The sequence below is a fragment of the Rissa tridactyla genome, chromosome 1, assembly GCF_028500815.1.
Source record: "Rissa tridactyla isolate bRisTri1 chromosome 1, bRisTri1.patW.cur.20221130, whole genome shotgun sequence".
In the NCBI taxonomy this organism is placed as follows: domain Eukaryota; kingdom Metazoa; phylum Chordata; class Aves; order Charadriiformes; family Laridae; genus Rissa; species Rissa tridactyla.
The window spans coordinates 152,689,969-152,713,657 of NC_071466.1; the positions used below are offsets into that span (position 1 = coordinate 152,689,969).

The window sequence follows — 23,689 nt, forward strand, 5'->3', positions numbered from 1 at the left end:
AAACGATGGGAGTGCTGAGATGTCTCAGAGCGTTAACTTCCAAGATGTACATCCCCATCTGATCCCTCTCCATCCATAGGCCCAGGAGACCCTGTAATCTTCCTATTCATGGGGTGGTTGCGTGTTCCCTTCCCTCCCACCATAGTGTGAGCAAGCAGTGTGTCTTTGCCTCTGCTGGCAAGTGCAGCTGGAAAATCTTCAAATTCATTAGATATTAACAAAGGTAACTCTGATGGCCTTAACACTCTCTGCCTCATCTCCATGGGGATAATCTTTTTTCCTTTTTGTTCATCACAACTCTTCCTAGAATCACTCATATTCCCCTGCAATAAAGGTCATCTTTGCCCCTGTCCCCCACAGTGGTCACCACAGAGATATTTCTTTGAATGCTTCTTGGAAGGGTTGATGTGACCGTCCAGCTCCATCTCATGCTCCCTCTGTTGCAGAGTGTGCCACTGTCATTTGCACTGACCCCATCACTTAGTTTCCGCTGCTGCCTCCTGACCTGCTCTCAGCCAGCTTTGTCTGGAGCCAGCAAGAACAGATGGAAATGAAAAGGTTTAGTATGTCGTCTAAACGGTGTCTTTTCAGCAGGCTTTGAACAAGACATCATGTGTGATGGTGTGTAAATTTTAGCTGCTTCCATTTCCATCAAGTTGATGGCATGGATGTTAGCAGTTTCTCCTGCTTCCAGAATGGTCTGGGATTATGAAACATGACGGGGAAATCAAGCAGCTTGCAGTCATGATGTTTTCTTGTTTCCATGGAGTAAAATTAGAAGAAAAGAGCAACTGCTTGCTGTAGTGGCCTGGTAAAAGAAAGCAGAGGCAGTATAATAACAGCAAATATGATACTAAGATACAGCAAACATAGTGTGGGAAGTGCTGAGAACAAATTCCATCTATTTTAGATACAAGTTCTAGGTTAAATGCAAGTGCTTTTTACCAAAAAGGACTAGCAATGGTGCGATTTTTCTCTCCTTGAAAACAGAAACCTTTTAGTAAAGCAACAGTGTCCACAGGTTTATTAACCCTCTGCATAATAATCCAGCTAAAATGATGTCTGTGGGCATACAATCGTATTGGGGAAGAGAGATGTACCTTAGTCCTGGGGATTTGCCAGTGGAAGGGCGAACACCGCGAGCTGAAATTACCCTACTCAGAAGAGCAGCAGCAGTTCGCATCCTCCCATGTGGGGACTGCCTGTCCCTGAAGAGCGCTTGCAGATGCAGGAGGTTGTCACAGATGGAACCACTTTGCTGAGGCATGTGGATCAGGTTCAATAAAAACCCTGGATGTTGTTGACCAGCATGTGACAGAACGATCACACTGATCCCGGCAAGGTTCCTAGTGATGTAGTTAGTGCTAACAATGCCCAAGAAATAAAAAGATTGGGTCCAAGCCAAGCACTGAGTAATATCTCATTGGATCCAGATGTTCCTGTTGTTAGATAGAAGTTTGGCACCCTTAGTCCAGCAAAACATTCTCCAAATTCAGGCCTCTGGTCTCAGTGCAGATGTGAGTGACTGTTCACTGTGAGTGAAAATCTTTATGTGCTAATTCATGCAGGCTGTAAAACACATAGAATGTCACCAAAATGTGAATCCAAATCATGTGCCAGACAACTACCAGTTTGTGTTCTGAGCTCCGAAAATTGATGTTATGTAGAGATACAACCGAGAATGTGCAAACTGGCATCTGGGAACAATGTGCACTAGGATCTAAAGGCAATGGGTTGGTTTTATGATTTTTGGTTTTAATCTTGCTTTCATGAGCTGAGAAAGATTAGACTTGCATCCTGTCATTTCCCGAAGGAAGAATTTGGTTGTGTGGTAAATACAGGCATGATTGTTAAACTCATAGGTCCTGAAGATTTGATTAACTGTCACTGAAAAGCTCTAAATCAGAGACTCCTTGAAAATTTGAGAGGCAAATGAATGATGGTGTTTGCCTGTGTTGAACGAAGCTGTCCCTGGGTTCCTTCAGCCTTCAGGATGCAGATTCGAGGGACACAGATGGATCTGCTCACACAGACGTCTCAGGCAATCGTGAGCCCCAGCAAGGAGGTGTTTGTCACCAACCTCTGTGGCGTTACCCAAGACTGCTGTGATATATAGAGCAGAGCACATGAAATGCATAGAAAACCTGGAGCTGCAGGCAGTGATGATAATCTGGTAGTGGTGTTTTTCAAGGATCTCTCAAATCCTTCTGTCCTTCCTCATTACAATGCTGAATCACTGAAGAGTGTGTATCTTGACTTAGAGGAGGGCTCGCGTTGCAGGGTCAGGTGTTTTGGACATTGCTTTATTCAGATGGAGTACATCAGAGTGGATCCAGAAGAAATCTCTTTTTGAATCGCTACTCAGATCATAATGAGTACCTAGGGGCAGAGCGAAGTTCGTTGTGTTGTCCAGGGAAATCACACGCTCATTCTTAGTAGGACCTCCTCTAATGCAGAAACTGCTATAGCTGTGGCAGACCCTGTAACCTCTGCTCAGGGATGGTGGGCCTTAGGTAGATTTTGAATCACTTCATTTTGGATGGATGGGCAGGCACAAGAAATAGATCATTTCACATCATTACATCTTGCGGTTCCTCAAGAGATGAGCTTTAGCACTCTGGTGTGTAACTGCCCAAGCTGAGAAAAGAGCTGTGGGGTCATGTTCAGGGGAAGCGTGCTGATGTGGATCCTCACTCTGCACATCCACACAGGAAAAACCTGAAGGAGCAACATTTCTTTTTTGGCCTAGCATAATCATAGAATCATAGGGTTGGAAGGGACCTCTGGAGATCATCTAGTCCAACCCCCCTGCCAGAGCAGGGTCACCTACAGCAGGTTGCACAGGAACGCGTCCAGGCGGGTTTTGAATGTCTCCAGAGTTGGAGACTCCACCACCTCTCTGGGCAGCCTGTTCCAGTGCTCTGCCACCCTCTAAGTAAAGAAGTTCCTCCTCATGATTAGGTGGAACTTCCAATGTTTGAGTTTGTGCCCGTTACCTCTTGTCCTGTCCCTGGGCACCACTGGAAAGAGCCTGGCCCCATCCTCCTGACACCTACCCTTTAAGTATTTATAAGTGTTGATAAGATTCCCCCTCAGTTGTCTTTTTTGCAGACTAAAAAGACCCAAATCCCTCAACCTTTCTTCATAAGAGAGGTGTTCCAATCCCCTAATCGTCTTTGTAGCCCTTTGCTGCACCCTCTCCAGCAGTTCCCTGTCCCTCTTGAACCCAGGAGCCCAGAACTGGACACAGTACTCCAGGTGTGGCCTCACCAGGGTAGAGTAGAGGGGGAGGATGACCTCCCTTGACCTGCTGGCCACACTTTTCTTGATGCATCTTGATGATAAAACAGACTAAGCAACTTTTTTTTTTTTTTCAAGGTGGTCAATAAATCTTGAAGGTGCGGGAGCAAAATGCAAAGGGATTAACGACAGTACTTGAATTGCCGGGGAGGCTGCATCAGCTCTTGACATTGGGTTGTTTGTGTGGGAACCACAGACCACAGCGTGTTGTTGTTGAGGTGTACTACTGCAATTAGCCATTGCAGTCCTGAAAATAACCCAGTAATCCCCAAATTGAATGTTATATTTACCAGATGTGCAGTCCCTGAAAGGATTAGCTGATACTGGCCTGCAGTGTTCCCCCAAGGGACACATCTCCTTTGCTAGAGGAAGGGATTTCAACCCTACCTGAGTACGTCTGTGTTGCCCAGGGGCATAAAAAGCAAGAGGACACAAGCTAAAGGTCCTGCTCGGGTCTGAGTCCTTGGTGACAAGTCTGAGGCGCGCTGCCCTGCTCTGCCTGAAGTGCCCATGTTGGATATTTGAAAGGGGTCGACCTGAGGCAGCAGCTGCGAGTCGCTGTGGTGGGGGAGTGGTGAGCACAAGCCAGTTGCTGGTGCCAGCCCTGAGTTGGGGACCCCCAGTGTTGTCCCTGGCGGCCCTTTGGTAGCAATCATGTTTCAGGGTGTATCTCTTATCTGCACACTTCTTTACCCTTGCCACTAAATGTTGCAGAGAAGAGACTTTCTGTGTATGACTCAGGCCTCTATTTGGGGTAGGGATGCGCAGATGGATACTGGAGGCAGCTCCTCCACCGAGGCACATAGATATCACACCGCTGGCTTCGGTGGAGCTACTCTGACTCCAACCCGATGACAGCCTGGCTTGGGGTCTGGATCGCTCTTAGGACTAGAAAGGTTTTCTCTGTCTCCAGACATGCCATGGTACGTCACAAGTTTCCTGGGTGCATTTTAAAATGCATTTCTTTCCACTGCAGGTGACAGCAAGGTGCTCGGCGAGGCAGCTTGACCCATCTCCGGCCGCTGCCCCTCTTCCCCACCCCAGGGGTCGGTGCTGTGCTGCCGTCCGGCTCTGTGTGCTCTGGCCTGTACTGCTTGTTCACACTTGTCCCTTCCTCCTCCTCCCAGGTGGTGTATTTCACGGCCACGTTCCCATACCTCATGCTGATCGTTCTGCTGATCAGGGGAGTCTCCCTGCCCGGGGCATCCCAGGGAATCCTGTTTTACCTTTATCCAGACCTCAGTCGTCTTGGGGACCCCCAGGTAAGGTGGAGGGGGGACCCAATGGCTGAGCTGTTGTACTTGCATGGATGCCTGTGGCTGTCCTCTTCTCTTCCTTTTCCTTTTCTCACTCTCTTTCTCCCAATTTCTTCTTTCTGTCCCCTCTTTTTCCCCCTCTGTGGGCATAAGGCGGGACTGTGATGTCGGTGTGTACTCTGATTGTCCCTGCGCTCTCTCACCCTCAGCCTTCACCTTTGTTGTTACCGTATTTGCTAGTCTGAGTTGGGTCTGAATTGCCCAGGGGTACGGGCAGTGGGATTTAACCCTTCATCATGAGTGGCGCCAGCTGTCCCCTCCACTTGGGGACACTCCTCTGCTGCGGAGGCAGCCAGTGGACAGCGTGCTGCTCTGCAGCATGCCGGCCCTGCTCCTGGCATGCTCGCTCCAGCTTCCCTGGGAAGCATGCTGGGTGCATGGATGGCGGGAGCAGTGGCATGCTGCAGCAGTTCCCCGGGACCCAGCTGCCCTCCTTGCCTCCCGGTCCCCAGTGGGAAATTCCTGCCCATCTGATGGGAGGGTCAGTGCCCGACTGCTGCTTTTAATCTCTTTGGGACAAGTTCTTCCATGTTAAATCCTGGCTCCAGCTGAGCTGCTGTACCAGCCTTTGTGTGAAGGTGTTTCCAAAGGAGATTAAAGGGTGCCTGCCTGGAAAATAGGCCAGCAAAACCCTTTGTAACCCCATTAACTCTTTCTGGTCTAGTCCCAGTGCTGCCTTCGTTATTAATTTTGCAAATGGGGACATAACTGCTGGTGGAGGACTGACTCCGGCTGATCCTGCCCTCCCTGACGGAGGAGAGAGGATCCCCGTTCCCTGTGGGTGGGGGTAGCAGCGTGTCAGGGGCTGCTGGGCATCCCTGTGTCTGCCCTGTGCCACCAGTGCAGTGTGGCTCTGTGCAAGTCAGTTTGACTTACGGCTTCCGATCCAGGGAGCTAAACACGAGTGTCTGGATTCTAGCTCCAGGCGGTCTGGTTTTTATCATGGGAAGGACTCTGAGGTCCTGCTCAGCTTTCTGGAAGTCGTTCTCTGGTCAAGGCTGCGCCTGGGCAGGGGGTGAAAACCCTCGTTTTACAGTGTCGGCTGCTCTCCTGGTTTGTCTGTGGACAGGAGGTGGGCAGGAGAGCTGCTCCTCGGTGTGAAGGTGCAGCAAGGCTCAGAAGGGAGTGAGGACAGGTCTGTGTATGCAGCGTTTGTGGCTCCATTCACGCCGAAGAGGTGCGAGAGGCTTCTAAAATGAAACAACGTTTTCAAACGGTGCTCATTCACTTATGAAGAGTCCTGTTGTTACTGTGGCTGTGTCACCCGGGGGACTGAATTAAACCACTTCAGGCATGGCATGGTTTTGCTGGTACTAGCTGTGTCCTTATTAGGTCCGTCCTGGCAAACTTTTCCAATTACAGCCTGAGCTTTAGAAGCACAGCTTCCTTCCAGCCTGGAAAATGCTAATGCGCTGGTAGAAAGGCAGAGTAACCCTTCAGAGCAAGAGGATGGCTTGTCCTCCAGTGGGGGAGGAAAACTGGCTCCTGCCTCCCCGTCTCCATTCCCGGATTAATGCTTCACTTCTGCAGGAGAAAAGCCGGAGTCAGTAGCGGTGGTTGCCTTCCTCCACTGTGCTTTAACTGTCCTACCGAACCAAGTGGCAGGGCTCGGGGTTTCTCTTGTGTTTTCCCATCAGAGAGGGAAGGGAAGGGTTAGTGCCCCAAGGCCCACGCGTGTGCGGCTGTGCCCCCCTCTCTCTGTGCAGGGACAGCGTGAGTCCTGCCAGCCCATCGGGGCCAAGTCGATTATAATTGATTTGTGCTCAGAGGACGGCGAGCTGTAATTGTTTACCCGCCATCCTGCACTGCCCGGAAAAATAGAAGCTTCTATAGTGCCTGGGAAGGGATTCTGGAAATTAAAAAAAAAATAATAAAAATAATAATAAAAAAAAAATACCCTCTTCAATCTGAGCCTTATGATAAGTTGTCTCAAGGGGAGGTTTAAACAAAGGGCAAATAATATACAAGCAGACAAAATCAAAACTCCTTTAAAGTATATGAAAAACTAGGTGAAAAGAGGGGATGAATTATTTAGCAGATTCTACCAGGGGAGCAGCAGCAGCCGAGATGTGAGTAAGTGTCAGAATATCAGACTGGTGTGTGAAAATCATTGCTTTTCACCTGCCAAATGACCTTGGACAAAACTGGGAAATCCTGTCTACGAGAGCTCAGGCTAGCTGATTGATGGTGGTCTCTTCAGCCACGAAGTCTACGGTGCCCTAAATCTTCCTGCACCTTCATTTTCTAAATCTATGAAATGCTTATAATTATAATGGTAAATAAAATGCCAGTTGATAGGTAGATCAGACTACACAGAGAAACTGCCAAACAAAACTTTTGAATAACGAAGTCCAGTTCTGCTCAAATACAAGCAGATAACAGCAAAACCGCCAGAGAGGGGATCTATTTTGAACTAAAAAGTCAAAAAAGCAACCCCATAGTTTGTTTTTTATTTGTATAATATTTAGTATTATAATGTTAGCATGTCAGCCATTACTAGGCCCAAATTTCCCCCCCTCTCCTTGATTGCATTTTCTGTGCTCTAAAAGCTTCCTACTTATTTCATAGTGTGGGATGCGTTTTAACCGAAAGGGGGTCTCGGGGTTGTTCACCACTCCCACTTTCGATAGTTCCATCCGTTGCAATTATCTTTGCAGCAGTTTTATCAATTGTTTATTTCAGTAGATAATGCTGGGGATTTACGGATGTGATTAAGGAGAGGGATGCGCAGTGTGATCCACTAGCAGGAAGCTGAAACGAGAGGAATTCAGAGTAGAAATAAGGTTTAAGTGTGGGAAACTTCATTAGAAGAACTTTTCTCAGGCGCTGGCAGGCTCTCCGTCACTTGGTGCTTTCATACCACAACCAGGCACTGTTTTAATAGACAGATTTAAAGAGAAGACTGATGGGCTTGATGGAGAAGGTGCCGGCTGCGTGTTTGGGTTTGCTTTAAAGAGGAGAAATATAATGGTCTTCTTTCACTCTGGTATCGTTTCAAGTGATTTTAGCTAAATTTCATTAGATTTAATGAGTGAGAATGAAGAAGGAGTTAAATTCAGCAGCCTCTGAGTATAATACCCCCCTCTGGAAAAGCAGCGAATGTTTCTCAAAACCTCCCACTCTTGTTTTCCTCTTGAAATTTCCAGAAAACCCACCACCTTGCTGTATATGCTTGTACTTTATCTATCATATAAAGGAAGAATTTTCTCTGACGAGCCGCTTCCCATCCAGCCCAGATGTGCCAAAGGAACTGGTGGGGTCTGTGCCCCTGGTCCTGGTGGCAGGGAAGCACTGGTGGTGCCGAGGACCTGCAGAGGACCTACAGCTCTGCAGACACCCCATAAGCAGTCCCCACCACGGCACTGGACACGTGACCCTGCGCAGTGCCATGCCGGAGAGCCCTGACTTGCTCTGTGCAGCTAAATTCAGAGTGTTACCTTCATCCAACCTCTGCTAATCATTGTCTCCCCCTCTCTCATCCGGACTACTTTTCCAATAACCTTCCCTACGTCCCTCTCATTTTCTTGCACCCATTTCTGTGGTGATCGCTTTCTGGAGAAGCGTTTGCCCCTGCAGGGTCCCCGCTAGCTCCTGCTTCCTGATGGATGTGGCAGGAATGGGAAGCAAGAGATGAAGATGCCCCCAGCTCTTTGGGAGGCTGCCCGCTGTGCCTGTGGCTGGAGAGGGAGGCTGCTGGGGTCCGTCTCATGGTTTGCACCGGAGCAGCTCTTGCTGCCGAGGCTGCGCTGAGGATAAGTCCCTTGGGCCACCACACGGAGGACGGGAGGTGCGTGCATCTTGCAGGGCTGTGACCTGCTGGGTTAACCATGGGCCCCCGTAGCCATGCTGGGGAAAGGGTCAGTGCCCCCAGATCCTCTCCAAATTCAGGCCCCTCCTGCCGCTGCTCTGTGGCCAGCGAGCTCTGCTGCTTCCCAGCAAGAGGGGAGGGCGACTGTGGGCCTGCTAAATATTATTTGTTCCCCTTATTTATTTTTTTCCCAGCAAGCCTTTAACTTGACCCCACGCGCTCGGTTTGTGCTGTTGCCGGCCCCCCGCTTCCCCTTCCTGAAGGCGAGTGTGTTTGTTTTCATGCCGGAGGGTGACCCGCTGTGCCTGTGCGTGGATACGTGTGCCGGTGGGGTTGCTGCTGGCACCGTGGACTTGCCCCGTGCCCCACAGCCCCGACAGAGGGTCCGCAAAGGGTCTGCAAGCCCCGGCACCGCTGCAGTCCTTGTCTGGGGGACGGAGGGCAGGTACAGGGCCATCAGGGAGGGAGCGCTGGCAGTCCTCTCCTCCCCCTTGCTGGAGCAGCGCATCCTCGTGGGGTGGACCACAGCTGTATTTACCTTGCGGGGCTTCCTCCTCCTCCTCCTCCTCCCAGCCTCTCACCAGCCCCGCTGGCGTGGGACCCATGTGGCTGGGGCAGCCCTGTTGGGTCTGATCTTAGCGCTGACATAGCAGGAAAGAATAAAGCTGTCTGACTGTCCGCCTGCAAGCAGCAGGGCAGGCAGGACAGTAAAGCCTGGCTTCCCAGTCAGCAAGGAGCATCCCTGAGAGCATCCCTCACCCCTCTGCGCCACCCTGGGGCAGGCAGCTGTGCTCTTCGGGATGAACCAGAAACCTGTTTGTTTTCTTGTGGTGTTTGACGAAACCCAGCAGTGGGAGGGCTCTCTGGGTGTAAAATGTCCCTGTGGGTCAGCGGGTGCCCCGAGGTGGAGGGGTTACTTGATGTCAGGGCATCACGAGGTCCTTGAGTGCCGGCACAGGAAGAAAACTGGGGAAAAAGTGCCCCGTCCCCCACTCCCAAGGAGTCCAAGGATGTATTTTCCAAACAGCTGGGGCTTGGGGCTGGGAATGTGATGTTTTGCTTGGCATAGGGCGGGCAGAACGACCAGGAACGCTTTATGGAAATGTCAGTGTCTTGTTCCCTGCCTCCTCTCTTCTGGGGTAAATGAGGAGGAGGGAAGGTGCTGGCCTGGGCTCTGCAGCACAGCGGTGGGCTCTTTGCAGCAGGGCCCCAGGGCTGCGCAGCCTGGTGCCACCGCAGTGCTGTGGGACATGGACTGGGTCATTGGGCTGGGGCCTGTGGGCCAGTCCTGAATGAAGGGGGAAAAGGCAATAATCTGGGAATGGAGCCCTGGGCGTCTTGAGGTGAAATCTCAGGAATCAAGATCTCCCCTTGTAAGGCCGGGCTGAAGTGAGGTGTTTGCATGGTGCGGCTGGTGGGCAGCACCAGCGCCATGGGCTGAGCTGTGAGCTGTGATGCTGGGAGGGAAAGAAATGCTGGTTGAACTGCAGCTCAAGACTTGGGGTGGTCTTTGCTCTCTGCTCTGCATTACACCGAGTTGTTCAGCCTGGAGAAGAGAAGGCTCCAGGGAGACATTTATTGTGGCCTTCCAGTACCTAAAGGGGGCCCTGCGGGAAAGATGGGGAGGGACCCTTTATCAGGGAGTGTCATGACAGGACGAGGGGTAATGGTTTCAAACTGAAAGAGGGGAGATTTAGATTGGATATCAGGAAGAAATTCTTTACTGTGAGGGTGGTGAGGCACTGGAACAGGTTGCCCAGGGAAGTTGTGGATGCCCCATCCCTGGGAGTGTTCAAGGCCAGGCTGGATGGGGCTTTGAGCAGCCTGGTCTAGTGGGAGGTGTCCCTGCCCATGGCAGGGGGGTTGGAACTAGATGATCTTTAAGGTACCTTCCAACCTGAACCATTCTATGATTCTGTGTACCCACTTTGGGCTGTGTCATCTCTGCTTGCTGATCGGGACAGTTTGGCGCTTCTCAGCATGGCACCTGTATTTGATGTATGAGATACACTGGAGTTCAGTAATATTTTCCTTGAAATGGTCTTTACTGTTATTTGTAAGTGCTTTGAGATCTTCCTAAGGAAGGATCTGTTTCAGTACAGGGGGCTATTAAATTCCAGTACATGTAATAAAGCGAATATTGCTGAGAAAATTAAGGGGTGAAGGAATATGTCCTCTTATAGGCCATAACCATCTTGGATAACTGCAGCTCAGGTGTGAAGGCTTTGGCTAAAAACAGAGAGTAGGAGGCTATTACAAAGGGGAGTAAACAACATGTTCAAGGAAATTGAATTATGAATTAAATAAACTGGATGGCTTAGAAAACTGCAGACAACAATCAAATCAAAATACCCATGCTGCCAATGTGCCAGCGAAATCTGAACAGGATAAACTTTACCGGTCTCTTTGGGAGCAGTGGCCAGAGAACAGCAGCACACTTTCATCTGCAGGGAAAAGAGAGCCCTGCCTGACCCCAGCGAGCCCCTTTAGTCAGAGTGGAAATATTAAAATAATGAGAGGCTGTTGATCAGCAGCACAGGAGGGAAAGGGGGGTTGTCTTGGAAGGGCTGAAATAAACGTTTCTCTGAGTCACTGCAGGGAGAGAAGTGAGCACAGGCAGCAGGTTGGGGAGGGAAGATTTGGGTTGCTGTTTTTGCAAGCGAGTGGTCTGTGTAGCTTCCGTGAACCCCCAGGGCCAGGTGGGCAGTGGTGCTTCTCATGAGGGGCTTGAGGAGGAGGCTGGACCACAGATGGGCTGAGGCTCCTTCCGACCCCAGTGATCCTGCAGTCCTGGGAGTTGCTGCCACTGCTTGGATCCATCCCTAGTGGGTCAGGAGCACCCATGGCATCAGCCCTGTTGCAGTCCATTGGCCCCCAGGCAATTTGAGAACTGCCGGGGGACTGGAAAGGACAGAAAGGTGGCTTGGTCTTTCGTTGAAGAGCTGCAGTTAACTTTTAAAATGGGAAATAAAGTGCATGCAGCCTGAGCTGATGGTCACAGTTGTGCTGACTAAGTAGGATCATAAGCTCTGCAAGCCAAGCTTAGCTTTATTTACAGTTTCAGCCACAGGCTGCCTTGCTTCAAATGGGAGCATATGCTAAGGCAGGTGCTGTGTTCCCTCAAGAAATCCCTTTGGGGCTGGGCTCCCACAGAGCCCAGTGTGCACCCCACGGGTGTTGTGTTGAGCAGAGCAGGCAGCGAAGCAGGGAGCCTGCAGACCCCACGCTGGTCTCTGCTGCACAGTCGGGGGTATCACTGGGTTTTAGAAATGAGCCACTTCATAAGCCACAGAGCTAATGAAGCATGGTGTCTTGATGTTTGGCTTCTACCATGGCTGGTAAAGCACCAGTTCTTTTCCTGTCCCTGGGATATTTCTCATGTCTCTTGCTTGTGTGATTTATCTGATACTTAACACTGGTTGACTCTTCCTCCCTGTAGCTTTCTACTCAGTGGGGTTGCTGGGTTCCTGTCTTTTTCCTGTTTTGAACAGTTCCCTGACTGTTTTGAAATTCATAAGTAGTTGATATCCTTGAGGTTTCTACCAACTGTTAAATCTGATTGAAACTTGTCAAGTGGGTCCAATGTTATGGCAAGCATGGGGTAGGCAGCTTGATGGCAAAAGTCTTGTTATCTTGACAAATTGGAATACAAGGGCTCCAAAATCCATGAGAGGTTGTGATTTGAGCTTGAATTTGATGGAAAAACAGAGCTCTAGCAATGAACAGCAAAATAAAAAGCAGACCTAACAAAACATTTCACCATGATCTGTGCAAAGATGCTTAAATTATTGATGCAAAGGTGTCAGTTGGTCCCTCTCACCTCAGTGCCTTGCTGTGCCTAAAAAGTAGCTGAAAAGTGAAGGCTCTGCCCTTACTGCCCACAAACACAGTGATGCTTTAGGAATCAATTATAAAAAAGGCTTTGTTTTTTTTTTCTAATCTTTTTGAAATGCAAAAATGAACTAAAACCCTGTTCTCTAAACTTACCTCCCCATGCAGCTCCTCCAAAAAGAGTAAAATACACCAAGACCAATTACTTTTTCAATGTCCCAGTGCCTTGAACTAGCAGTCCCAGTCCCACCTCATCAAGTGTCCCTTCTCATTCTATAAATCAGAGATTTGATCTGACTCCCTGTGAAATTGTGAACAGGGGTTTCATGGTCCGAAGGGAAGGTGGTGGGGCTGAAGCTGCTTGCAGGACAGTCAGGGAGAGCAGTTTAACCAAATCTAGCCCTAGAAGAACTTTGCTTTCTCTCCCCATGGACAGCGCTGCTGGGTCTTGCAGCCGTGGGCAGCAAGAGGATTTGTTCCGTGCAGCTGCCCCTTGAGTTAAAAACAGAATTTCCTCCAGAAAATCACAGCTAATGGGATTGTAACATCCCTTTGTAAGGCTGGTCAGCGTAGCAAGGAGAAGAGGTAAATAGGAAAAAATAGACTGGTGTTTGCCAGTGCTCACCAGCACTGCTACTCTGGAGAACAAGGGTATGGCCAAACGGAGGCTTTGGTCATTAAAGTTGTCCCGGTAATACTTCTGTTTTTCTTTCCTGGCTAGCTTCTCTTCTGTGTCTAGAATGTGGCTGCCCTTCAGGGTTGGTTGAATGATTGTCTTATCTCTCTTTTATAAACCCCTTAGGAAGAAAGATCTTAGGAAACAGAGGGTTTGATTAATAATCTTTGTCATTGCTCCATTTCTCATTGTTGGTTCCTGCTTTTGCTGTTCTCTGCAGAAGGCAGTGGGGGGCGGTTGCATTGGTGACTGCACACAGCTAGGCTTTCAGATCAAATTTGGCATTGACAAATGTCAGCCTCGGAGCACTGGGATGTGTTATTGACAGTGAGAGCGAAGTGGAGTTCAAAGGTGCCTCGTGGGACTAACGGAGTTCTTGTATTTTCTTTTAGGAGCTGTCTTTTGCAAACAACTCTGTTTATTTCTAGTGCTTCTCACCTCCCCTGTTAATTTTCTTTTAAGTTTTGGAGACTTTAAATTAGGTCTTGGAGAGAAGGGACACAAGGGCCACCATCAGAAGCTTTATGTACCTGTGCCACCCAGTGGGAGACCAGGCTTGCCCAAAGCAAGGCCACCTCCTCTGCTAGCAGAGGGCTCCTTCAGCTCTCTTGGAAACTGTTTGTTTTGTCTCCTGTTGCTGGGAGGCTCTGAAGGGTCTCAGGGTTCTGCAGATTTGTCCAAGGAAGAAAGAGATGATGATGAAGAGCTATATGTGCTGTGGTTTTGCAAGGCTCCTGGTGCATCCCTTCCCTTTAGCACTTTTAGCACCCCCTGGGTGCCTCACTGAGCACTGTAATTCCCGGCACTGTATAATCCGCCCCTAGAAAAGACTTGTCTAAATGCTGGGTTTTGCTGACCTCCTGATCATTGGACTTTCTGCTGGTTACGGCGGCCCCTGGGACACTGCCTCTTCACATCGATGCAGTGTCTGTGCTCTGTGCTGGCCTTGTCTTCTCACCTGTGTTTGCATCTCCCTTGCAGGTCTGGATGGATGCAGGCACTCAAATCTTCTTTTCGTATGCAATTTGTCTGGGATGCCTGACAGCTCTGGGCAGCTATAACAAATACCATAACAACTGCTACAGGTAACTGGAGCACGGCTCTGCTTTCTAGAGCCTTCCCCTCCCTGAACATCAGTGCACATAGGCTGGTGAACTGCTGGAGGCTACTGGCCTTTTGAAGTGTTGTGTTTTCTGTTTCTACTCAAGGCATAAGAAAACTCTTTCCAGGTGTTTTGTCTCCAAATCCAGCTCTCTTTGCTTTCTACCTAAGGGAACTTTCTGTCCGTACTATGGATAACAAACCCCTCTTCCACACTATCTGAGACCCAGCACAGTCAGATCCTCTTCACTAGCTTTGTGGCCCCAGCCCACACCACAGCCTCCCCTATTACATGGGTGCATGAGTAGCAATAGAGGAAGCAGAGCTGTGAGATCTAATGGGTCTAGACTGCAGTCCTTTCACCTTGTGATTTGTCCTTCCTAGGTTCATTTGGACCTAGCGTCTTGCAGAGTTGTCAGTGCTCTGGATTCCTATGTGTTACTTATGGTCTACATATAAGCCTGCAGATATGACTTCTGTTTCTTGCATACTCTCCCTATGCTGGACCGCCCTTGAACACAGGTGGGCCAGGTTGCCAGATAGATTCAGGCTGTCAAGTTGAAGTGGTCAGGTGAAAATAAACTCACCTTGCTGTAGATGTGTGCAGCATCTGGATGATCTGCATTCCCAGGAGTAAAATGCCTAGGGTAAGTGGAAGAGGCCGCCTCTAGATAAAATTACTCATCTCTCATCCCACCCTTTCTCTGCTGACCATGTTGCTCCTGGCACTGGGTTCTTCTCCCATCTTTTAAATTTAGAATTGTGGTTGTTGCAATGGAAGGGCCAGGCAGACCACTGGCTCCATGGTCCTCGCTTGGCATCTTTCTCTCTCTTCACCTTAGAAGATGTTCGCTCCTGCTGTAGGGATGCCTCTCCAACAGCAGCTGGGCTGGGACTCCTCTTCCTTTTCATGTCCCTTCTCCCAGATGCAGTTTTGAGAGAAAAAGCTGTAGGAAAAGAAGAGATAATGGATCTGCCTCTGGCCTGCTGCATGTGTTTGGGAATTAGCCCATTCCATCTCCAGTCTAGATGTGTAGCATGGAGATGATGACGGGGCTGCTTAGCAGCGAGGTTGTGAAGAGCTTTTGTAGCTGCAGCTGGGAGTGCCACAGAAAGAGGTGAGATGTCTGTTTTCTCACAGATCCTTTGTGCTGTTTGGCTTTGCTAGGGAAATTGTTCTTAGTTTTGGTGTCATACCTCCAACCAGCCCATTCCCAGGCACGGACCCAGTTTTACTGAGTCGGTCCTGTGCTCTGCAGCCTTGGTTTGTGTGGAAGACAGGACAAGGCTTTAACAGGGCAAAGGGATACCAGCCTGGTGCCCCACACAGTTATCCCAGGCTAGGTGTAACCTTTGGTGACCTGGAAAAGGAAGTGGGAAGAAGGAACCATTGTTCATATGGCAGCAGTCCAAGATGGCACAAAACAGCATAGACCATTTCTTGTTTTCTGGGACAGTAAGGGATATCATCAGTGCTCCCTGGCTCCCTTTCGGGTTAAAATCTGGAGAGACCTCTTCCTCTGGCCATTCCCCACATGTTATCCTCCACCATGACACCCCTTCCCACCTGCCAGGTGACTGGAGAGCACCTCCCAGCCCATGCCTTTCCAAGGAGGGTTTGAGCTGTCATGCATACATCCAGGGGAAAGAGGGAGAAATACTGGGAAGGAAGAGGAACTATTTGAAACAAATGTGAGTTTATACAAAATGACTGAGAACGTAATTTGAGTGGACAGCAGGCGGTTTATAGCAACTGGAGAAATGAGGTTCTGGCGTGGGCTTCCCACTGGGTTAGCTGAGCTTGGTGGAGCGTCACCCTCCTTACCAGCCAGGAGATCTGAGGGGACTCACCCTGTAGGTCTCTTTCAGTCTCTCCTGCCTTAGAAGTGCAAAGACAGAGCAATGGTGTTAGGTGCTGTGCAGTCCCTGCCAACGCAGAGAGCTGTGTTTTGGAAGGAATAATCTGAATTTTTACCATGTAGGTGTTCTGCGTGAACTGTACTTTCTCTCTAGAAATGGTTGCAGACCGTGAATAGATCTAGTTTAATGTGCAGGGAGGAGCACAAAGCCCCCATAATGCTAGGTACCTAAAGACTGATACAGAAAATCACACTGGATTTGCAGAGTAGCATTTAATAAAGTTGGAGTGGGCCATGAAATGCCAGAAGGGATGCGTTCAGTTTGGTTCAGAATATCTCAGAAAGATGTTGCAAATGTTATTGTTGTCCCCAGGGTTGCAGTCACAAGAGGACTAGGGAGACTGGAGCATGAAGAGGAATTGGATAGATAAAAGATGCTTAGTTTAAAGCATAGATGGATAAGAACAAGATGAAACAGAGACAAAAGGGAATAGATCAGAGAAAATAAATTGGATGGCTCTGTCCATCTTTTTCTCATAATGCCAGGACCAGGAGATATCTAGTAGTGCTGAGAACTAAGAAGATTATAAGGTCTGAGAAATCTATTAACCAAAAAAAACCCCGTGTCCCCTTATCAGAAAAAGTAATCTCTGGTACTCTCTGCTACAGGAAGGACCAGAAGAGAGAGAGGAAAGAAGAAAAAAAAATCAGGCATTTAGATGTGTAGCAAGACTATCTTATGAGTGAGGAGCTTAGGTGAGGAATGCAACCTCATGCTGTCCTTGGAGAAGGCTTTCCCTGGGGGAGACCCTGCTGTGTTGCCTACCCTGGGACATCCTCCTGCAGCTCCTGGTGCTGAGCTGAGCTGTGGGGGTGCTGGGAGAGAGGCGCTGCCGTGGACACAGTGGCTGCCAGGGGAGAGCAGGTGCTGCCCGGGGGGGCTGCCATGGGGTGTGGGTCATACCTGGATCCCCACCCGGCTGATGCTGTTTCCCCTCCTCCCAGGGACTGCGTGGCCCTCTGCTTCCTCAACAGCGGCACCAGCTTCGTGGCCGGCTTTGCCATCTTCTCAATCCTGGGCTTCATGGCGGAGGAGCAGGGTGTGCCCATCGCTGAGGTGGCCGAATCGGGTGAGTGGGGCTGCAGTGGGATGGGGCTGCTGCCGGGATGCTGCTGTTCGGCCCCCCTCGGCAAAGGGAGCGTGCCCACAGGATACCCGCCATGGGGCAAACCATATTGCAGATGCAGGTTCCCATCCTGGCGAGCAGCTCTGCTTTCTGCCTCCAAAAACTAGGGAGACACAAATGCACGTTCATGAAATATTAAGATGCAATGGCCGTGTCTTGAGGTCAATGTAAGATGCCAATAAGGGTTAGGCAGCTGCTGTCTCTTGGTGCGGGGGTGAGGTGCCTGCATGGCATATGCCCAGGCTTGTGCCGCGCTCCTCTGGGCTCAGAGGCTTTCCCAGGCTCCCAGCACTTGCCATGGCGATGCAGCAGGAGCTTGCTGTGTCCCCATTTCCCTCCCTTCCTGCTGGGCTCCTCCGCTCCTCGAGGAGCCTGGGTTTTCATGCACAGCGCTGGTATAACTGGAGTGAGAGGGCTGCATGGCTTCAGGCTGTGCCATGGCTGGGCGGCTGCCTCTGGTGGGTGTGTGCCAGTCGTGCCCTGCCGTTGCCTGCTCTGAAAGCCCTTCTCCCTGCAGGGCCTGGCCTGGCATTCATCGCCTACCCTCGGGCTGTGGTCATGCTGCCCTTCTCCCCGCTCTGGGCGTGTTTCTTCTTCCTGATGGTTGTTTTGCTGGGACTGGACAGCCAGGTAAAGGCGCAGGGGCAGGGCAATTCCCTGCCAGACGAAAGCCACTGTCCCTTTGGGACAGTGAACTTGGCTTGAGGGGGAAACAGTGGGGCTGGGGAGCTGGTCAGGACAGGCTGACAGAGGCGGCATCTCTTTGCTTTGCAGTTTGTCTGCGTGGAGAGCCTCGTCACAGCTCTTGTGGACATGTACCCCACCATCTTCCGCAAGAAGAACCGCCGGGAGACCCTCATCCTGCTGGTCTCCGTCCTCTCCTATCTGGTCGGGTTGGTGATGCTCACAGAGGTATTTTGGGCTCAGACCACCTGCGTGGTGCTTGCTGGGTCCGAGTGCCTCCCTGGCAGAGACGGGGCTGGTGGGTGGTGGGGTCCGTGCTGGGGTCGAGAGCTTGTGGGTGAGCCCCAAAGTGCTGCACAGTGCCTGGGGGAGGCTGCCCTTCCCTCCCCGTGGTGTTTGCATTTTCCATGCCAGCCCTCACCCCTTGTGCCAGTCACTGACACTTCTCCTGCCAAGACTGATAATTTGAGCTCTGGACGGCCCATATTTTGGTTATAGATTTATCTTTACGTGAGCCAAACCTTTACAGCTGCATCCTGTTGCGTTGTGAGGGGAGCGCCTTTGTCCTTCTTTTTTCTCCTGGATGGAGCTACGTGAGCACTTGGTGTAAGGAAATTTGGTGTGCCTGAGCGTGCCCACATCTATTACACTGATTTCATATATATTCCCCTTGTTGTGATTAATTGCCTGGGAGTTAAACTGTTCTGGTTTAAAAAAACCTTTAACTCGTGCTAGCACTTACGTGTGTGTGGATCGATGCTGGTACGGTGCTCTTTGCATCTTGTGTTTTCATTCGGGCGTAACTTTGACAAAGCTGCCTTCGATGTTGCACCTGCAGCTGTGTGCCTGGACTCGCCTTGCGGGCCCGTTTTGTGGGCAGCCTTGCGGACCTGGGCAGTGAAACAGCCTCTGGACCCACAGCAGCAGCTGCTTGCAAAACTGCACGCACAGCTACTTCCCTCTGCAAATTAAGGCGGGGGGGGGTGTGTGTGCTAAAGTAAATTAGATTACTTGTGTCTCTAAAGGGGGTTTCTGCCCTCACTTCTAGCTACAAAGGCTGTTTTGTTTTGGCCTTCTCCTAAAATATCCCCCCGACCTCTGGCAGTCACTTGCCCTCCCCTGCCCTGCCCTGGAATGAAGGGCTGCAGAGACTCCTGAGGTGGCTGCACGTCTCCATCAGTCCTTGACCACAGGGGACATGGGCTTTGCTGTTGGCTTAAACCGTGTCCCAGAGAGAGGAAGGTGCCTCCGGCTCTGGGGAAGATGTTGAGTTTGTTTCCTGCTCTGGCTGGAGCTCTTTGCCTGTGCCTGATTCCTCTCCCCTCTCTCCCTCCTCACCTCGCCTCGCTGCCCGCTTGGCCCTTCCCAGGGTGGGATGTATGTCTTCCAGCTCTTTGATTACTATGCTGCCAGTGGCATGTGCCTGCTCTTTGTGGCCATCTTCGAGACTCTCTGCATCGCCTGGGTCTATGGTGAGTATGAACCAGCGTGGTCCCCAGCTCTGGTCTCTCAGGCTCTCGCTTGGTCCATCCTAAAAATGCTGGTCCGTAGCTTCTCTTGGCAATCGCTTTGCAGTGCAAGGCAGACCTCTAAACCCTTGCTCTGGTGCCTGTGGAATCAGCTGGCAGAGGCTTTCTCACAGCAACGCCCTGGGGGATCTGCTTGGCAGATATCCCCAGCATGTTCCTGTATGCAGACCCAGGGCTGCTTTTGAGGCCCTCCTTTCTTGTGTGGACTTGGGGCTGTCTGGGATATCTTTTCCCAACATAAGTATAGAGGAATCTGAGACCCTCAAACAGTTTTGAGAGCTGTCTCTCCGCCATGATATTCACAAGTGATGGGTAACACCTGGGTTTAGGTCCTAGCCTGAGAGATGCCACTGAGGGGTGGTCCCTGCTGACCCACCAGACTGTTCTGGGGGGCAAGAGGATGTTAGTCCGTGACAAAGACTGAAGCTGTCCACACTCCTGGTGAGCTCCGTGACTGGGCTGTTGGCTATGCTGAAGTTACTGCCCCCTTTTCTGGGGAGCACCCGAAGAGTGGTGGAGCAGGGCCCTGCTCACCATCCTCCCCTGGACATGCTGACCCCTCTGCCCTCCTTCCCTGGCAGCAGTGAGGCATCTTTCCCGTCTTCCACAGGTGCTGAGCGTTTCTACGATAACATTGAAGATATGATCGGCTACCGGCCATGGCCCATCATCAAATACTGCTGGCTTTTCATCACCCCAGCAGTTTGCATGGTGAGAGCCCACAGGAACAGGAGCCATGGGGAGGGAGATGGGCAGAGCTGGGCGCCTCTGAGATATAGATACCCAACTATATACAGAGGGATGCGCGTATGTATAGGGGGTTACGTGACCTGTACATTGGGAGCCTGTTGTTCTGTGTGTTTGTGGCTTTTGGGGCCAGGTGTGGGGCTAAACAAGGGGGAGAAGGGCCCAGCTCAGCAGTGACAACAGCATATGTTGGTGGGGCAAGCTCCTTGCTGCCTTGCCCAGTGCTGCACACGGGAGATGCCCCAGCACAACTTCCTTAACTGGTGTCTCCTCTGTTGCTGTCCTGGGGAGCTCTTTGTTACCATGAGGCTCTGCGCAGGTGTGGACTCACCAGGAAGACCTCTCTTGGCTAATGGTGTTGATTTTCTTGCTCTTTTTCTCTTGGTGTCTTCCACATTGCCAGGCAACCTTCCTATTTTCTCTCATCAAATACACCCCGCTGACCTACAACAAGAAGTATGTGTACCCGTGGTGGGGGGACACCCTGGGCTGGTTGCTGGCCCTCTCCTCCATGGTGTGCATCCCTCTCTGGATCGTCTACAAACTCTCCACCATCAAAGGCTCCCTCAGAGAGGTGAGGCTGGTGCTCTGGGATCAGGGCATGGGCTGTGCTTCTGTGTTGAAGTCCAGCCTTGCAAGGGGGATCATTTGTGTCTTGCAGGTTAATTAGCAGGGAGCCTAGAATAAATTGATTGAGTGAGTCCATTGCTACAACTGATTGCTGGTTTTATTAAGTTCTGCCTGGCTGGAGGGCTGCTCCAAGCTGGCTGTTGCCTCTTGGTGCCCTTTGTTTATTGCTTCTGTCTCTTTGCAAGCACTGTTAGGAAAAAGTTCATTAGATGGAGAGGATAAAAATGATCTCCAGTGCCTTGAGTCAATTTGGAGGCTGCCCTTGACTGAAGCGTGGGGACTTGCTCTGAGGAAGCTCCAGATCCCATGAGCGTTGCGGGCAGCTGAGTGTCAGCGGCCTGAGCCTGCCCAGCTCCTGGAGATGCTGTGATCCATTGCTGGCTGCCCTGAACATGCCTTGGGAAAGCCAGGGACCTGGCAAAGCAGACCTCGCTCCAGACAGGCATCCTGTCCCTGCATGGCTCAATGGAGGTTTCACAGACATCCTGGTAGCCCAGGATCCCACCTGTTCTCTGCCTCCTGCAAGTGCTCAGGAATGGGTTGTGACAGCAATGGGCCCCTTATTCCCGTGTCCAGCACGGACAGGGAGGAGTGGACAAAGCTGCAGGAGCATAGCAAGGTCGACACTGCATGATGTAGAGGGTAGCCCCTTACGCACTTGCCGTCCCAGTCAGGGTCTCCCTTTGCAGTCTGCGCTGATGGATGGGATGACCTGGAGGCTCCTGGGCAGCAACCTGTCTTTGGACTGCTTTCTAGCCCTGGCCTGGAGCAAACAGAGGACAGAGCTTTTCTACTGTCTCAGGTCTCTCACGTGCTCAGCGCTTGCCTTAGGACAAGTGGTTCAAAGATGAGTTTATCCCCTCAGTTTCTGAAGGGCTGACTGTCCTTTTTTGGGTCATCTCTGATGTTTAGGGACCAGCCCTGCCTGGCTGGCTGAATGATACCGATGAGTGGAAGGGGAGGGCCCAGGTCACCTTTTGTCCTTGCAGCTGTGTTCAATGCCTGCCTTTGCTTTCCAGAGGCTCCGCCAACTCACCTGCCCACTTGAGGACTTGCCTTCCAGGCTGGGCACAGGACAGCCCCTTCCCTCCACCAGAGCTGGCCTCCTGATGCTGACAGAGCTCGAATCTCATTGCTAGGACCAGTGTGGCTCTCCCTCCTTCCCCCCAGGACGGTTTCTATGCAGCCTTTACCACCTGTTGGCTAACACAAGGATTCTTCGCTCGCCAAGGAGAGAGGGATTTCTGGGCTGAGCTCCCATCCCTGGAAGATTCGAAGGGCTGAGGAAGAGGGCTGCCGTGGACATGGTCTGCGTGGAGTTAGCAATGCACCTTAATCCTCTCCCTGGAGAGGGCTCTGAAGCGGCAGATCAAGCACCGGTGCTCCTGAGCATCCTCAGCCTTCCGGTGGGCAGAATGGAAGGACTGATCCTGGAGTGGAGGGTGTTAGAGAGTCTCAGAGGTGTGGCTCCAGTGTGGACTTTGGGAGCTTCTCCATTCATTCCATTAAATCCTTGTTTTTTCCCTCTAGATCCGCTCTGTCTCAGTTTTGTCTCACCAGCATCCCTTGCTCACAGCATGTTTGGTGGGATGTGCTGGGCATTCAGCTCTGGATCTCTGTTGCACTGGCACATATGGGAGGGTGGCCAGAGGAGAACAAGCTTGGTTAGGGTAGGGAGGAAAACAGGGAACACCATTTCGGAGGCCCCCACAAGCAGTAGGCCTGGGGTATGTAGGTGAAGTGGAGAGTGCAATGCCACCTTCTGCTGGAGCCATTGCCAGCTCCCAGCCAAAAGAGTCATCTGGCTGATGAGTCACTGGGCTATTCCCGGGGTCTGAGAGAAGCGCGTGGGTTTGTGTTTTCTTTGTGCGAGTGAAGGATCATGGGAAACTGTCCCTCGTCTCTGCAGGTCTATGTCTTTTCTGTGCTGACTGCCTTCCAGGTCCTCTAGAGCGGGTCATTTTGGTTTTCCTGCCTATGGAAGAAGGGCTGTGTGGTTGCAGCAGTATCCGCGTGTTATGTTAACAAACAGGCCCCCTCGTTTCCAGGCTTTTTGGGTAAAAAAAAACAAACCAAAAACAAAACACCAAAATAAATTAAAAAAAAAAATCAAAGAGCTTGTGTTTTAAGTGCTGTAGCCCCAGCATTCGAGGAGGGCAGCCAGAGGACACGCAGCCCCGGGAAGCTGGATGGCTCCCAGGAAAGCCTGAGGAAGCTGGAGCCCGGGCAGAGCTGAGCCAGCAGCCGGAGATGCTGGGCTGCCCGAAGCGCGCACGGACACCAGCCGGCACCACGCTGCGGCCGGGGCTCGCGGTGCGGCGGGGGAAGAAGGAGGCGCAAATTCCGGCAATCCACGCCACTAGCCACAAGGTGGCCCCAGGACTTCACCTACGGCCGCGGCGCGGCGCCAGGGTCCCTGGCGGGGCGGGCTGGGGGGCGGTGGGCACCCTCGCAGCGGGGCCGAGATCCGTCCCCCCCGTCCCCCCCCCCCCAACCCGCCTCCCCCGCTTCGGAAGATGCTCTGAGCTGGGTGGCTGTTTGGCTCTGCTCGCAGGGCCGGTGGCTGCCTGTTCACTAGCCATAGGGCCGGGGGCAAACATTTCCCCTGGGTCACAATGACCCGGGCGTTTTTTCCTCCGGTTGCCCATTTCGGTTTTCTCTGCAGACAGCTGCCCTCCCACAGGGAACGGTGACCCCAGTTGTGGCACATACTGGTTTAGCGTCCCGAGGACCTATAGGCAATGGCAAATTATTGGGCTTGGTTTTCCCCAGTTTAGCGTGCTTGGAGCCTGGTGACCTGAGATGGGAGACAGGTTGATGATGGAAAGGGGTCATGAGCTTTCACTCATACAGACTGTGAAACTCCGATGAGCACCAAGTGCTGGGGGGATTGCAGCTGGGAGGGTTTGTGATAGTGCAGATTTAACCTCGAAGACGGAGAGCCCACTGAGAGCCCCCTGGGGCTTCCTTGGCTCTGTTCTAGTGTAGTTGTAGAAACCTCATCTCATTTCCAACCTGTTT

At 51.3% G+C, this 23,689-nt stretch overlaps 1 protein-coding gene across 6 annotated transcripts in view; it reads left to right on the plus strand.

Annotated features, from left to right (window-relative positions):
* Positions 1-22,619, plus strand: part of LOC128904668 (sodium- and chloride-dependent GABA transporter 2) — a 47,254-nt gene extending 24,635 nt beyond the window's left edge. For all 6 annotated transcript variants that reach the window (XM_054189333.1, XM_054189331.1, XM_054189328.1 and 3 more), the window contains 9 exons: positions 4,428-4,562; positions 13,913-14,016; positions 16,897-17,021; positions 17,596-17,708; positions 17,853-17,990; positions 19,132-19,234; positions 19,902-20,002; positions 20,442-20,612; positions 21,688-22,619. In XM_054189333.1, coding sequence (XP_054045308.1) covers positions 4,428-4,562; positions 13,913-14,016; positions 16,897-17,021; positions 17,596-17,708; positions 17,853-17,990; positions 19,132-19,234; positions 19,902-20,002; positions 20,442-20,612; positions 21,688-21,807 — 1,110 coding nt within the window. In that variant the 3' untranslated portion in view covers positions 21,808-22,619. The remainder of the gene's footprint in view (positions 1-4,427; positions 4,563-13,912; positions 14,017-16,896; positions 17,022-17,595; positions 17,709-17,852; positions 17,991-19,131; positions 19,235-19,901; positions 20,003-20,441; positions 20,613-21,687) is intronic.
* Positions 22,620-23,689: the final 1,070 nt, after the last annotated feature.